This window comes from Lacerta agilis, chromosome 14 (assembly GCF_009819535.1).
Source record: "Lacerta agilis isolate rLacAgi1 chromosome 14, rLacAgi1.pri, whole genome shotgun sequence".
In the NCBI taxonomy this organism is placed as follows: domain Eukaryota; kingdom Metazoa; phylum Chordata; class Lepidosauria; order Squamata; family Lacertidae; genus Lacerta; species Lacerta agilis.
This window is the reverse complement of record NC_046325.1, coordinates 15,328,946-15,344,191: the sequence shown is the minus strand read 5'-3', so window position 1 is coordinate 15,344,191 and position 15,246 is coordinate 15,328,946. Positions and strand designations below refer to the sequence as shown.

The 15,246-nt window shown below is 48.2% G+C and overlaps 1 protein-coding gene across 1 annotated transcript; it reads left to right on the top strand.

Moving 5' to 3' along the window:
* Positions 1–3,694: 3,694 nt before the first annotated feature.
* FIZ1 (FLT3 interacting zinc finger 1) lies at positions 3,695–9,102 on the top strand. The gene is made up of 2 exons (XM_033169701.1): positions 3,695–3,887; positions 6,659–9,102. Exon 2 carries the CDS (start codon positions 6,675–6,677, stop codon positions 8,115–8,117), a length of 1,443 nt encoding a protein of 480 aa, XP_033025592.1. The 5' UTR covers positions 3,695–3,887; positions 6,659–6,674; the 3' UTR covers positions 8,118–9,102.
* The last annotated feature ends 6,144 nt before the right edge of the window (positions 9,103–15,246 follow it).

Below are 15,246 nucleotides of genomic sequence, written 5' to 3'. Positions count from 1 at the left end.
TTCTCAATTTGCAATGCCTCCCCTTTAAAGTTTGGGTGAGCAGAACCATTAAGAACGGGGGTCCTGCCCTTTCAAATGGTTGTGTAGATTTGGACAGGTTAACTTGGCCTGCAAAGATTCTGCAGGGGTCAGAAACTGCATTTGTAAAATACAGTACCCTTTCAGGGCTCAATTTAAATATCAATATGGAATATTCACTTAACACAACCACTATTTACTTTTATTATTAATGAATTCCTACCCCACTTTTTAAAAACAAAACCCAATAACAATACACTCAAGCCTCTTTCTGCATCTGCCTCCACTTGTATCCGCTTTGGCAAATGTCCGCGGCAAACCCGGAAGTACTGGAACGGGTTACTTCCAGGTTTGCCGCTCATGCAGAAGTGCTAAATCGTGCCGCATGTGCGCAAATGTGGGGCTTCACCGTGCATCATTTTCGGGTTGCGGTGGGGCCTCTGGAACGGATCCCCGCCGGAACCCGAGGTTCCACTGTACAACCAACAACAGTTAAAAGGTAAAAGTTTTCAGGCAGATCACACAATAAAATGCTGAGGAGTTAGAGGGGAGCATGTCACCTGGGAGAAACAGGTTTTTTTTAATGCTACTGAGCCACAGTACACAATCAAAGGGCATTAGCTATCCCGGGTCAATTAACCTGGAGTAAATACATGTTTTGTGTAGCAAAAGTGCCAATTGCCTCTGGTTTTGAGAATGTACTGGTAGTTAGAGAACAAAATGATGAGAGTTCAGCTTCAAAGGACCATTCAGTCTCTGATTACTCCTGGATTCAGTCACAAAACTTGTTTCTCCTGATGAAATGATGGTTGATGGTAAGGAAATAAAGGTATATAAAAAGGAGAATTCCTGGATGCCATGATCAAGAGGTTTAAAATCACAAAACATGCAGCCAAGTAAAATGTGGAAATAGAGGTTGTTAAACCTTTAAAATATGCCCTAAATTTAAAGTGAGTTCCAAAATGTTTCCTCAAGATGTTTCTTTCCAAAGTTGCACTCCTCCTAGCATAGAAAAAGACCACATGTTTGATAAGTTTAAAAAAATTATTTACTTACTAACTCTCCAAAGGTCAGATTAATGAAAAAGTTTCAGAAAAAGTTGCATAGGCAGTAAAACTTGACTTACTTACAATGGTGAAAATCCTAAATTATTGATACAGGAACTCAAGAGTAGCTTGTAAGAGCCATAGGGTCTGAACTACAGCAACCAACTCAGACCTCACATGCTGAGTTCATCAGGTAGACTGGAGGTTGAACCATATGCTTGATTACCCAGTCCCTCCCAAGGTTAAGGACAGCTTGCTTTATGATTTCAATCCTTTTGTGTATTAATTAGACTTGGTTGTATGAGGCTGGTTATCTCACAAAGATCATGTACAGATCTAACAGCCATCATTTCTTTGTGATGTGATTACAAATGACATGTTGGCTTGACCTAGAGACTATTGAACTAACAGGAGGAAGTTACCAGAAAAAATGCACCAATTTCCAAATTCTACAAAAGGCCTCCAGCCACAATTCAAGATGCTAAATAGCTTAGGTCCAATAGAGTTTAGAGAACACCTAAGAATTTAGGAAACCGTTTTATGCCGAGTCAGACTACTATGCATTGTCCACACTGACCAACAGCAGCTATGCAAGGTTTCACATGGGGCATTTTCATCCCTGCATGAGGACTGAAATGCGACCTTCTGCATGCAAAGGGGATGCATTACCACTGAGCTACTATAGCCCTTCCCCTCTTGTACCCTGTCCCACCAATATACCTTAAGATCGACTGAGAGTGCACTCGTAACACAATCCATGGAACTGCACTGCCTTCGAGAGTCACCTGACAAAGCATGTTTGTGTGTTTCAAAAAGCAACTTAAATAGAAGCTGTGAAGGGGTTGGAGTGGAGACACAATAAAGCAAGCAAGAGTACAGTGGTACCTTGGTTCCCAAACGGCTTAATTGCCGAACAAATCAGCTCCCGAATGCCGCAAACCCAGAAGTAAGTGTTCCGGTTTGCGAATGTTTTTCAGAAGCTGAACGTCCGATGCAGCTTCTGCTTGAGTGCAGGAAGCTCCTGCAGCCAATTGGAAGCTGCACTTTGGTTTTTGAATGGTTTAGGCAGGGAGTCAAAACAGACTCCCAGAATGGATTACCGGTAAATTCGAGAACCAAGGTACCACTGTATAAATTTTACTTAACAGTGTTTAGAAATTTTCTTAATTGCTTTATATGCAAAAGAAACACAAAGCGATACACAAAACAGATCAATAGAAATGTATATATTAATAACAAAATGAAAAACATGTAAAAATTACATAAAACAATTTAAAAATCAACACTGACTGGGCAGTGATTGATTTTGTTTTTTAATGATGCTTTTTCACTGTCAGCCATTCTAAGTTGTCAGGATAAATTGTGCTGTAAATTTAATTTAATTAAAATATGAATAGATTAGAACAGAACTCCCCCCCTGTTTTAAACATATTTGCATTGTTCTGGCATACAAGCTGCTTCAACAGAGCATTGATTGATTTATTGTATTTATATTCCACCTTTTTCTCCAAGGAGCTCAAGGTGGAGACCCAGGATTGATGTTTCTGGCAGTAGCCATGCAATCTCTCTTCTCCCTTCCACCTTAATTAATCCCCACATCAACCTTGTTGGGTAGACTGGATTTGAACCCTGGTCTCCCAGTCCTAGTTGCTGACACTAACCACACTGGACCTCCATTTGAGAACCTTGCTAGTAAAGTGAAAATTATGTATAAATGGATGCTGACTGGGAAAGCCTGGTCCTTATTGCAATAATTTCCTACTCCCATATTCATTCAGGTAAGGTGAATTCACTTAATTTCCTTGCCCCACTATGACAGGCAGAAATTGCCTCACAGAATTATAATATCACCACCTGTTGAGTTTCTGTCAGCACAGGAGGCGACAGATTACGGCTCTTTCCGCTGTTGAAGCCTCATAAATCTGTGAGTGATGTAGAAACACTGCAATTACTTACCATTTGAGTATTTCAATAAGAGACTAAAATATGGGATCCCCTCAGCCCCCCCCCCCTCCTTCCTTACCTCATTACTGATGGATTCCTGCTCTTACTTTTCCCCTCACAATAAATAATCGTGCTTCTCTGACCACACGAACGATAAACCTGTTTTGGTTTTGTTTATTTTAGTTTATGCATTTCAAAACGAAAATTTGGCGCCTCCCTGAGCGTCAAAAATGACCTTTAATCTTCTTTGCCCACATCAAATATGTCGGCTTCATTGGAAGGTGCGGAGAAGTTGCCGTAGTAACAACAAAGACTTGTCCCTTCGTTCAGCTTTTCGCTTGCTGCCCGGCGCAAACATGGCGGTCTCGCTGCACTTCCCTTTGCGAGTAAGAAAGACGGGTGCTTTCCATCGTTTTCGCGCTCCTCTTCCCTTCTAACCAATAATAATAAACCTGTTTCCTATACTAAAAATACCAAGACTCTTGTTAGTATGGCCCTGAGATTTTGCAGAACGATGCTGTAAATATCAGTAAATATCACACCTTTGAGCCGGCTGCCCACATCAAAAATGTCGCTTCACCGAGCCTCCAGTCCCTCATTACGTGCCCACAATAAAGATGGCGAAGATGCGACCGTTGTTACTCCTCCCTCCTTGCCCACAGAAAAGATGGGGGCGGAGTGGGGGGTGGGGTGTCCTGTGAACTTCCATAGGGGTTGGATTTGAGGGTGGAGAGGACAGGCTGTCGCAAGAGGTCAACACCCCACCACCAGCCTGGCTGCTTGCTGCTATGGGAGGTTGGGGGCGGGGGAGAGGCTCTGTCCCCTTCCTCCGAAGAAGTGGCTCCCCCCCCCCTAAAATGTCGGCACCTATAAGAAGTTGTGAGTACCGGGGAGGTGGGTGGGGAGCAGAAGGGGAGGGGGGAGGGATTCCCTATAGACTTGGGGCGGGGGCGGGGGGTTGGAAACACAGGGGACAAACAGACCCACCCTTCGCCCACCCCCCAACGCACCTATCCCGTGATGACACCTTGGCACTCGCCGCCTCTGTGCCTGAGCCAAGTGGGTCATGCAGGTGGGATAAAGAGGCCAAGGAGGAGAGACGAGGGAGGGCGCCTGGCTTCTTTAGGGAGGGGGCAGACAGAGTTAGGGTGGGGGGCCATTGCTGGGAAGTGCTGGGAGCCAGAACTCATGGGTTCTGTATGGGTGCCTATTCAAGATCACTTAAGGCAGGTTAGTTCTCCATAACACCTAATTTCAAAAACAAATGCTTTTTTATTGTTCATTAAACTATGCAAAGGAGAACATTGTAACATCATATCCGGACCCAAATTCTTTACATTTCTGTCAGCTACTGGAATGTTATGTGCCTGAGCTGGGGAGGGAGGGGGGGATGATTAAACCCCATAAACTGAACCCAATTAGAGAACAAGTCAATAATATAAAATTGCCAGTGATTTTAAATTAAAAGGAAGGATTTAATTAAATTATAATTAAGTAGGATTCAGTAACCTGATACATCAGTAGGAAGTTATGAACATTAGGAAGCAGTATGAGCTATATAGAACGTTGCGATAAAGTAATAGTAATAAGTAGTATGGGGGCTTGTTTTAAGATATGAACGAGCATTAGCGTTGATTGCAGTACATATTTAAAAGATAAAGCTGGATATTTAGGTATAGATTTTTCATGTACAACTGTGTATTATTAGTGTGATCCACGGCTGTCATGGTTTATGTTCTTCTACCTGTCAAGTGTCTTTTATATGGATTGTGTATTTATAGAAATAATTATAAGAAGGAAATAAAACAAGTTATCCTTAACATCTTTTTCCCTCTACTTGTAGTCAGTCAGGATAAATGGGTTAATGTCTTCCACAATGTACAACCGATGTGGGAGTACACTCATTAACTACAGTACTTGGATTTCTGTAACTTGAGCATTAGTAGTTATTCTGAATTAATTAACAGAATGCATAAGCATGTGGTCTTGTTATGCATCCAAAATGGGAAAATGGAATCCGTGATGCTTGGTCTTTTGGGTTCTCTGGCAGGCGACACTTGCTTCCATGAGGGAATGCATAGCTTAACTTCCTTCTGGCTTTTCTGCTACCTCAAGCAAGATCACTTCACAACTGGCAGCATCACAGTTGCAATTAAGCTTTCACCTCAATATTACTTTAAGTGCAAATTTAAATCCACCTACAATTTTGGGACAAATTCCTGTGTTACATGTTTATAGAATCATAGAACTGTAGTCTGGAAGAGACCCCGAGTTGGCTGTTGGGTGGCTGGCCATGCATATGAACATCTTTCGTGCCAAGTGTGGCTGAAGGTCAGGACTTTGGGGTTGGGATGAGGGGAAGCTAGGAGTTTAGGACCGAATGGCTTCACACAGATTTGGGGGACTTCTGGGTACTTTGGAAAGGGATGGCTTCACTTCTAGACTCTAACCTTTTAAACGCAATCCTAGGTCTCATGACTACCTCCAAAAAACTAGACCCCCCCTTCATTTCATTCAAGAAATTCAAGGCGTGCATGTTTCTGAGTGTGCTATATTCCTTTGCTGCAGAAAATAGTGTGTGGGGTTGTTTTTATTATCCCTGTCCAGTATATTTAGCTGCAATCCCATACATGCTTCCTTGGGAGTAAGATTTATTGGATTTAATGGGACTTACATCTGCAGAGTGATCTTTACAGTTGTGCCCTTTATCCTCACCTTATTTAGGCGCATATCAGCTCTGTGAGACCAATTAGGTTGAGAGTCCAGACCGTGATCCCCCCCCCCCGGGTCACCAATAGCTGGGTGCAGATCCAGATCCGGAACATTTCCCACATCCAAACCTAGTACAGTGGAACCTTGGTTTTTGAACGTAATCCGTTCCGGAACGTTCAAAAACCAAGGATCAAAGGGCTGTCAACAAGTTCAATGGGGAACATTGACAAATGCGCCTCAAAAGCTGATCAACTTCAGAGACACATTCAAAAATGGAAGCAGTTATGGTACTTGCAGGTTGTTGGCGTTTGGCTTCCGAAACATTCGGCAGCCGAGACGTTCGACAACCAAGGTTGACTCTACTGTCTGCCACCCTCTGTCATCTTGTGCAATTGAAAGGTTTTGAGAATTCCCCAAATCCTTTGACTCACTTCCTGTTTCTGGAGGCAAAAGCTATAAGCTGAACCTTATTTGAACCAAGCCATGGAGCATTGTGTATTATCCACTGACTACATGAAGAGCCATTTTCACATACATGCAGATTCCAAAGATTCCTGCCTTGGCATCTTGGAGAGGTGTGTGCTCTGCAGGCACCTTCTGTGCTAGGCTTGATTGTATGTATATGCCACCTCAAGGTGCTCAAGGTGGCATGCATGGTTCACTTCCTCCTCATTTTATCCACACAGCAACCCTTTGAGGTAGGTTCAGCTGAGAAACAGCAACTGGCCCAATGTAACCTAGTGAGTTTCGTAGCTGAGTGGGGATTTGAACCCTGGTCTCTCACAGTTCCTAGTCCAACACTCAAACCACTACTACACACTGGCTCCCTGTTTTGGATAGCGTGGTTTAATCATGGAGGGAATGCTTTTATACTGGGAGGGTTCAGTGGCCATGGGGTCCCACTCTGATTCTTCTGCTGTCCTTTCTCTATCCCGTAGAAGCACTGTTGGGTAGATGGAGAACTGCGATGAAGAGTGGCCAGAGGGCCAGCACTCCCTTCAGGCCCCAGGTGGGGTCCGGGCTGCCAGCGGAACCATGGAAGAGTGTGCTGTTCTCTACTCGGACGTGGAGGACGACCCGTCACTCCTAACAGACCCAGGGCCCGGGGCCCGGGCCCCTTTCCACTGCTCCGAGTGTGACAAGAGCTTCCGTTACCGCTCAGACCTGCGCCGCCATTTTGCCCGGCACACCGAGCTCAAGCCTTTCCAGTGCCCTCACTGTGTCAAGAGCTTCAAGCATTCCTTTAACCTGGTGAACCACATCCGGAGCCACACCGGGGAGCGCCCCTACCGCTGCACCATGTGCCCCAAAGGCTTCCGAGACTCCACAGGGCTTCTCCACCACCAGGTGGTGCACACCGGGGAGAAACCCTACTGCTGCCACGTCTGCGAGCTCCGCTTCTCCTCCCGCAGCAGCTTGGGGCGCCACCTCAAGCGGCAGCACCGTGCTTCTCCCGCTGCCGCAGCCCCTCAGACACCCGCCCCCCGCTGCCTGGCCTGCGGGAAGGAGCAAAGTCCCCTGGGGCACCTCTGCAGCGCTGGGCGAGGCCGCGCCGCACCCTTTGGCTGCGGGGCCTGTGGGCGCCATTTCCAGTTGGCATCCGAACTGCGCCGCCATTGGCTCGCCCACACTGACATCAAGCCCTTCAAGTGCCCCGACTGTGAGCGGGACTTCAATGCTGCAGCGCTGTTGGAGCGCCACAAGCTCACGCATGCCAAGGACAGGCCCCCGCCCTGCCCAGTGTGCTCTGGGAAGGTTCCACCAAGCGATGGGATGCTGGAATTGCGGGGCCTGGAAGAAGACCCGAGAGATGGGGGGCCAGAGGCCCAGCAGCACAGCAGGGGCTGCCCCACCTGCCACCCTCCGGACATGCGGCCCCCTGAAACACTGTACCAGTGTGAATGTGGGACCTTTTTTGCCAATGGCAACACCCTGGCGGCTCACTTGACTGCCCACGGCGGCGAGCCCTCCTTCAGTTGCGGGATATGCGGCCAGCCCTTTGTGAACTTGCAGACACTGGAGGAGCACCAGTTGAGCCATGCCGTGGCTGCTTCTCCGATGTCAGGCCCTGGCAGTGAGCTGGAACGCCACCTGTTGCCACAGCTGGACCTCCGCGCGTTCCCTGCCCGGCCCAGCAAGAAACTCTACAAATGCAGTGAGTGTGAAAAGTACTTCCGCAGCCCACGGGACCTGGACCGCCACGTCTTGGTGCACACCGGCGAGAAGCCCTACCAGTGCACCGAGTGCGGCAAGTTCTTCCGGCACGAGTGCTACCTGAAACGGCACCGGCTGCTGCACAGTGGCGAGCGCCCTTTCAAGTGCACCGTCTGCCACAAAGGGTTCATCACCTTGAGCAACCTCTCCCGCCATCTCAAGCTGCACCGCGGAATTGACTAGGCGGGGAGCCCCCTTCTCAGAATAAACACCCTCCCCTCCCAATGCTGCTTTCCTCTACCTCCACCCTGCCAGAGGTGATCTGGTTTCGGAGGTGTCACTCTGCCCGATGCGGCTAGAACTTTGATTTCCTTGTCCTCCTTGTAGGGCATGAATTTACAATTGTGAGCTGATAGAAAAGTATTATTATTGTTGTTATTATTATTATTATTATTTTACTAATGTTCCACTACTGTTGGTAGAGTACATTGCACTTGCTTGACCGTTATAACGTCTTCAGTGGGTTGGGGGGTAGGATACCTGGCTGGTTGTGCCTAGAAAGGTAACTGAACATTTTGGGATTCAGACCCCTAATATTTCTGGGCATAATGAAGACGTGCCAGGAAATGCAACTCTTGGGCCAAGGCTCCCCTCGCTCCCCTGGAGATACTTATGTCCAAGTGAGCTTGACCAAGCTGAGATGACGTTGCTTCACTAGCTGTAGTGCTCTGTGGTTCCCAGGAATGTAAAGGAGGGACTGCCTAGTTGTAATGGGAGAAGTGTGCTCAGACATTCTACCAGGATGCAGATTTATTGACTTGCTGCATTGCAGGACATCTTACCTTTTGGATAAGCAGACAGCATCGTTGGGCAATAGAAATGCTAGTGTGCAGGAACCTTGCATCATACTGTTGTATGACTTGGTTGGTTCCCTTTCCCTCTGATCTCTCTGCCCCTGGACAAGAGTGGCCACAGTTAGGGGATGTTTCTGCCTTTCCCTTTCAACTTGAAAAGCGTGTTGTCCTTGCCAAAGCCAATGGGCTTAAATTCCAGAACTGCAACTCACCAAAGAATTTCAGGCATTGTATTTCTATGTGGCATAGAGGTGATGGTGGATTAAGACCAGAGAGTTCTCAACAACCTCACAAAACTATGGTTTCTAAGTCTTCCTTGGAGGGAAGTGTGGGGAAAGTATAATCAAACCATTAAAAATCAATTTAAGCTTGAAGCAGAACTGCACCTGTTGTATTTTATAGGGATGCCCAGAAAGGTTTTAGTTTATTTAGGAAAGCTCATTATTATCATTAGTATCCCTGATATTTCTGACTGCATTTGCTAAAAACCACCCAAGCCAAACAAACAGGAATCATGTCCTTAAATACATTGCTTAAAAATAGCAAAGTTTCACAACAAAACTGAGGTTCTTCTACTTGGCCTTTTGTTTTCTTAGCTTTGGTTCAAAAACTGCTACTTTTATTTCCATAATTTTTCTTCGCAGTCATGAGGACTATAAATTTAATTTTTTAAAAGATGTCCATATTATCATGTTTGGCTCAGCATTGGATAGAGCAAAATTGCCTTGAAGGCAAGGTTCTGTGAGATGAACTGAAGGCTTCAGTGCTTGCATGATTTTATCTGTAGGTTCAGACCATCAAACCAAGCATTCTTTCTTATGGTAGAGCCAGCAGGTTTCTTCTTAGACCTGCTCATTGTTTGACCTCCCCTTTCTTCTGCCCTCATGATGCTATAGCAGTTTCCCTGGTTTTAATTTGCCAGCCGTAAGTGTGGTTTATTTCTAGCAAATGTTATTTTCTGAAAACTGGTCGAATGCTTAAAAGGGATGCATCTGCTTTCATGGAAAGGTTCAGCCCTCAAAAAAAACTTTGATTTTCAGGAGAAGGCAACATTTCACGAAATATTTCAGCAAACATTATTTGGATTTCATAAAAAATATATTGGGGAGCTGGAGAAATGTATCCTTATGTTTGGCTTATACGGGGACTGGAGGGAGGAGGCTCAGGAGTTGGCCTAGGCTTGTGTGTCTTTGTGTTTAAATGTGGTCTCCAAGAATGATGCACTTGATAGATCCTGGGAGCCCAGAACCTGCATAGACTTTGCCCATAGTCAAATAAGCTACTGGAGAACACACCGGAGAGGAAAAACCCTCTTTCATAAGCCGAAAAAGTATGATGAGAGCTAGGGTTGTCAGTTTTCCTATTTTATTTTTATTTTAAAGCCAAAGTCCTGTTGCCCTTGCTCCATTCTTCTTTGCCTGCTTGTGCCCATCCTAGTGCCCTCCTGGCAGGACAGATTGGTTCCTAAGTGCCCTGTTAAGTCAGATTCCAGTACCGAGAGCAGTATCTGCCCTCTCCCCTGTGGAATTATTTACTGGCAAGTAGTTGAGTCTTAGTCTCTCTCTCTCTCTAAGCCCTTGGTAGGTCCTTGAAAATAACCTAATAAAAGCCTGTTCCTGACCAAATTCCAGTTCCTTATCTTCTGTGGAATGTAAGCCTTCTAGCTGGGCATTTCTCTGGTGTGCGTGTCTATCTTTCCATGCCTGTGTGTTACGGAGAGCAAGGTTCTCCCAAGGTATAAGCTTCATGGGTGTCAGGGGCAGGCAGAGTCGGGCACCTGCCAACGGCCACCTGCCTCCTGGCCCTTTTGCTCTACCTGCTTGCAATTGCCACCTAACCTGTTCACCTGTCCTCTCCAAGCACACAAGCAATGACAAGATCAAGGAGACGGAGCAGCTTTCTCTAGGAACATGACTTTCTCTCCCCACTCCTGCCACCCCCATCAAAGAGTTGGGTGGATTGGGCCCAGAGGCAAGTGGGTGGGCAGCAATGCCTTGGAAAGAGAAGGGGACCCCTTCAAAGGCACTTTGTCCAAGGGTCTTTCATCCAGAACCTGGATTGAACACTGGGGGCAGGTGTCAAGGATCTGGCCGTTTTTAGGCATGTTCACATTTTTGGATTGAATTTTAGGCATGTTCAAGTTTTTGGATTGAAATGGTCTGCAAAACAGATCTAAAACCTACACCGAGTTGGAGCCAGGAGTTGGACTAGATGCCCCTTGGGATCCCTTTCAGCCTTACAATTCTATGATTCTACGACTTCCCTCAGAGGAAGGGCCCCCCCTTGCTCCAAACCCCTGGCTGAACTGCGCTGTCCTCTTCTGAGCATAGCTGTCAACCTTTCCCATTTTTTTTGCAGGAAATTGCCTTATTATAGCATTGGGAAACAGCAGGGAGGGTTGACAGCTATGCTTCTGAGCACGTGAAGCTGCCTCACACTGACTCCCACCGTCGCTCCCCTATAGATCTATAGCTTTATAGTCAGGAAAAACCAAAACTTCGCTTGTCCGTTTGCACTGCTGGCGTGCAACTTGATTGTAGCACCGGAGTTGCAGGCGGACACTTGCTGTATGCATATGCAGGCGCGCGCGCGTTGTTACACCGGGGAGGAAGCGCGCAAGCTCAGCGACCATCGCGGTTCTGCTCTCCTGTGTGGACGCCAACAAACGCTGAAGGCACGTGGAGGTGGGTATTTTCGATCTTCTGGAGGGGGCGTGGCGAAAGCTTTTGCGCACAAGCGGGGAGTGCAAGTGTATCCGAATTTGATCATTCCTACTACTGTATTTGCAGGACCCTTCCCCCCCCCCCCGGGAAGATGGCAGAGGGAGGGAAATGGGTGTGTTTCACCGCGGGGGCCACCTGGAGGCGGCCACCACCCCCGCCTGCAGCTCCGGCGCCTCCCCTCAGGGCAGCAGCGACTGCGAACCCCGGTACAGGCAAGGAAGGGGGATCCTGGCGAGCAACCGAGATCGGGCAGCGGCTGGAGCGTTTCCATTGCAGGAGACAGACCAGGGGAAAGGGATCTCTCGTGCTCTCCACAGGAGGAAACAAGTGCTGGAAACAAAGCATGATGGATAATTGGGGAGGGGCGGAGAGGGGATCACAGACCCCGGATGGAGATGCGCCCCAAGTGCTCGTATCCGGATACACTAGTAATCGCCAGCCGCCTTTCTGATCAGATTGCTCAGTTTTGCAAAGCAAGAATTAAACTCTCCTTTCCCTCGCCCTTTCCAATTTTCCCACGCTTTGGGCAGCGGGAGGAGAGTTAAAAGAAAGGGAGGGGGGAAACAAGGAATCCCGAAGCACCTTTCCAAATCTTCTAGATTCCACTTTTTTATCAGAGCCCCCCCAAATGTCGTGCTCTGCCTCATACCTCTTCAGTTTACGATTCCCCTACTTAACGAATCCCTTAGTAGCACCCAACTCCTTCCCTCACTATTATTTACTTACATCCTGATACTTCTCACCCTTAAGACAACCCTGTATGGTAGCAAAAGCAACATAGACTCTTGTGGCACGTTAAAGACGAAGGGAAGTCGCAGTAGTCCTGTCCTCTGTTGTTTTTGCTAAACAAACCACTTCCGTAACAGTATGTAGTCATGGGGAGGAGAAACTGGCCCATAGCAAAGGGATCAGTGGTTCAGCACCCCGGGTTCATCTCTACATAGTATGGAAATGTATGTATCTCCCCCACTTCAGTAAGTCAGGTTGTAATGTACACTTCAGTGTACATTCCCAATCTACCCCATGGTGAGATAAATCACATCATCTTTAGTCATGGAGCAGAATTAATGGATGTAACTACAAACCATATTGGGATTTTATATTGCGGACACATGTCCAAATCCCTGTCTATGGTGCCCACCCCTTCACCGAAAACATGAGACGAGACCAAGGTATGGATTCAAATTGGCCATAACTTTATTAATTTCAGAAGTGGGACAACTTGGCATAGGCCTTGGCAGGCAACCCTCTCAGCCCGAGAGCTGAGGATATGCAGGATGTAGAGGCACAGCGGGTGGGGACTGCAAAGCACACACTTACACAGCATGCCCATCCACTAGCCTAGGTTTGGGAGTTTGACCTGTGTGCTGCCTCCCAGTGGTCAGGGACTCCCGAAATTTGCCCTCTAAAGGGCCCCGCATGCGCCGCTGCTTGGGAAGAGGAGCATGGCCGCTCCCTTCCCCCAGATTATAGACTAAAGCAGGGGTCTGCAACCTTTAAGACAAAAAGAGCCACTTGGACCCGTTTCTGAAGAAAAAGAAAGAAACTGGGAGCCGCAAAACCACTGCGACATTTAAAACAAATATAACACTGCATTTTATTTTTAAAAATCCGATTTAAATTTTAAAAATCCGATCTAAATAAAAAAAAATCTGATTTAAATAAAAAAATCCATTTTTTTATTTTTTATTTTTTTAAATCATTCATTTTTATCCAACCTAGGGACCACTACCAGGTCACAGCCTGATCCAAGGTGGGTTGCAACAACATACAAATATTTGATTTGTTGTTGTTTTTTTTTAAAAAAATGAGTCCTCAACTGCACACTTGTGTTAAATGTTTGTCCCATGTCTAATTGAAGACTGCTGGCTTTTACAATAATCTTAGTGTCTTTTACCCTTAATATTCCAGACCAGAGGCTATGCTCACCTCTTCCAACCTCCTCTCTTGCTAAATAAAGCACAGAATTGCACCAGAGAAGCCTGTGATGTTTGTGCTGACTTGCATACAGGTGGCTGTAGTAGTTCGTAGTGTTCAAACCTTTTTAGGGGAGTTCCCTGCCCCCTTAATGACAATGGTGATAGATTTTGCACATGAACACAGATCCAAGTTAGGACTCCTCTCTTCCACGCCAACAAGTGCTTTGTCAAGGCTCCCCTAACACACACTCAGGACAGAGGAAAAACTGCAACCTTTTGGGGCGTCATTCTCCTACCCATGTCTCTGTGAGAACCAGCCCTTTATTCTGCCTCCCGTAGTACATCCTCCCCCTTCAAGAAATCATTTCCTTTGGACTTTCGGCCCATCTCCACCCCTATTACTCCTTGCCCTCGCGAAGGAAGCATTTTCACAAGTTTTCTTTTTGGTGGGCTGTCCGTGCTTCCAAACACCTGGAAGTCACGACAGGGGCTTCTCCCCCACCTAGTAAATTCTGCCTCTGCATAAGTTACTCAGGTTTGGTTTTCTTTACCAGCCCACCCACCCACCCACCCCGGTCAAAGCAGAGCAATAAGTCATTTACCTCAGCAGGGGACAAGCTCAGCTCCAATAATGAAACCCTTCCAAGGAGTGGGGGGGGGGTCAAAACTTGTGACAAGCAGGTAGGTGGTTGGAGAGCAGCATTGGAGGGGGAGGGGGGAAGGAAATGAGAGCGGGAGGGGGGAAGGAAGCGAGAGAAAGCTTTCCCAGTTTTTACGCAAGCCGGAGCCTGAAAAGTTGCCAGAGCGCGTGCGGCAAGGAGACTAAAGAAGTGCTATTGTGGGTCGAGTGACCTAGAACTGGGAGAAAAGAAAGCGCGGGAGAACAAGCCCCTCTTTCAGCCGCCGAGGAGGAATCCCCCGGATCTCCTCCAACCACAGGCTGCCCAACCAAACCGGGGCAAAGCCAAGGCACCGCTCTTTGCGCCGCAAGTTTGGAGAGGCCACTTTGGAGAGGCCACAGCCGGAGGGCGCGGCGCAGGCGGCCAACTTGGACTCCCCCTCCCCAGTTCCAGTCCCCCACCCCAAGGGACTCGTTGGGGGGTTGCAAAGCCCCCCGCCCACGGCAGGCAGAGAGCTCGACGGTGGTTTCCTCCCAGCCAGCCCAGCTTTGCGCCCTGGAAGGTGGGGGCGACGTGACTAACCTTGCCTGGTGAGGTCCGGTGGCGGCTCCGCTCGACGCTGCTACGGAAGAACGCACAACTGCCTTTTCCTCCATGCTGCCTTTTTAAGCAGCCACGTCCCTGCTGTGCGTGCTCGGGCTCCTAGGAGCCTCCAAGCCCCCTCGCGACACATGCACCCATTGGCTCCTGAGATGCGGGTCCCGGGCAAGGATGAGTCCCGGCCTTGCTACGGGGCGGAGAGAGACGCGCGCCCGCGAGAGCGCGGTCTGAGGCTGCGAGCGGAACCAGGAGTGAAGGAGGCAGCGGCAGGGAAACAGGCACAGCTTCCTCGACCATTTTTAAAAGGAGGGCTTGCCCCCTCACCCTCGCCCACCACCCGCCGCCCCTGGCCCAGCCCACAGCTGCCTACCTCGTTGTCGCCTCGGTGCAGCAGCCAGCAGCAGCTCCACACCAGCAGCAGCAGCCACACCTCTGGAGGGAAACTGCTGCTGTCTGCTGCTGCGCCTGCGCTGGCAGAAACGAGGCACGACGCATGAGCAGAGCAGCACAGCAGCAGCACCCTCAGCCTCCGGAGGGCGGGCCGCCGGCCAGCTGGAGGGTGGCCGCTGCCGCTGGCCAGCTGGAGAAGTGGACAGGCGTATCTGCCCCGGAGCCGCGGCAAAGGTGTAAAAGAGCCGCATGCGGCTCCGGAGCCG

Bases quoted from the DNA above. Each gene is read 5' to 3' on its own strand.
- FIZ1 (XM_033169701.1), top strand. From the start codon at position 6,675: ATGGAGAACTGCGATGAAGAGTGGCCAGAGGGCCAGCACTCCCTTCAG.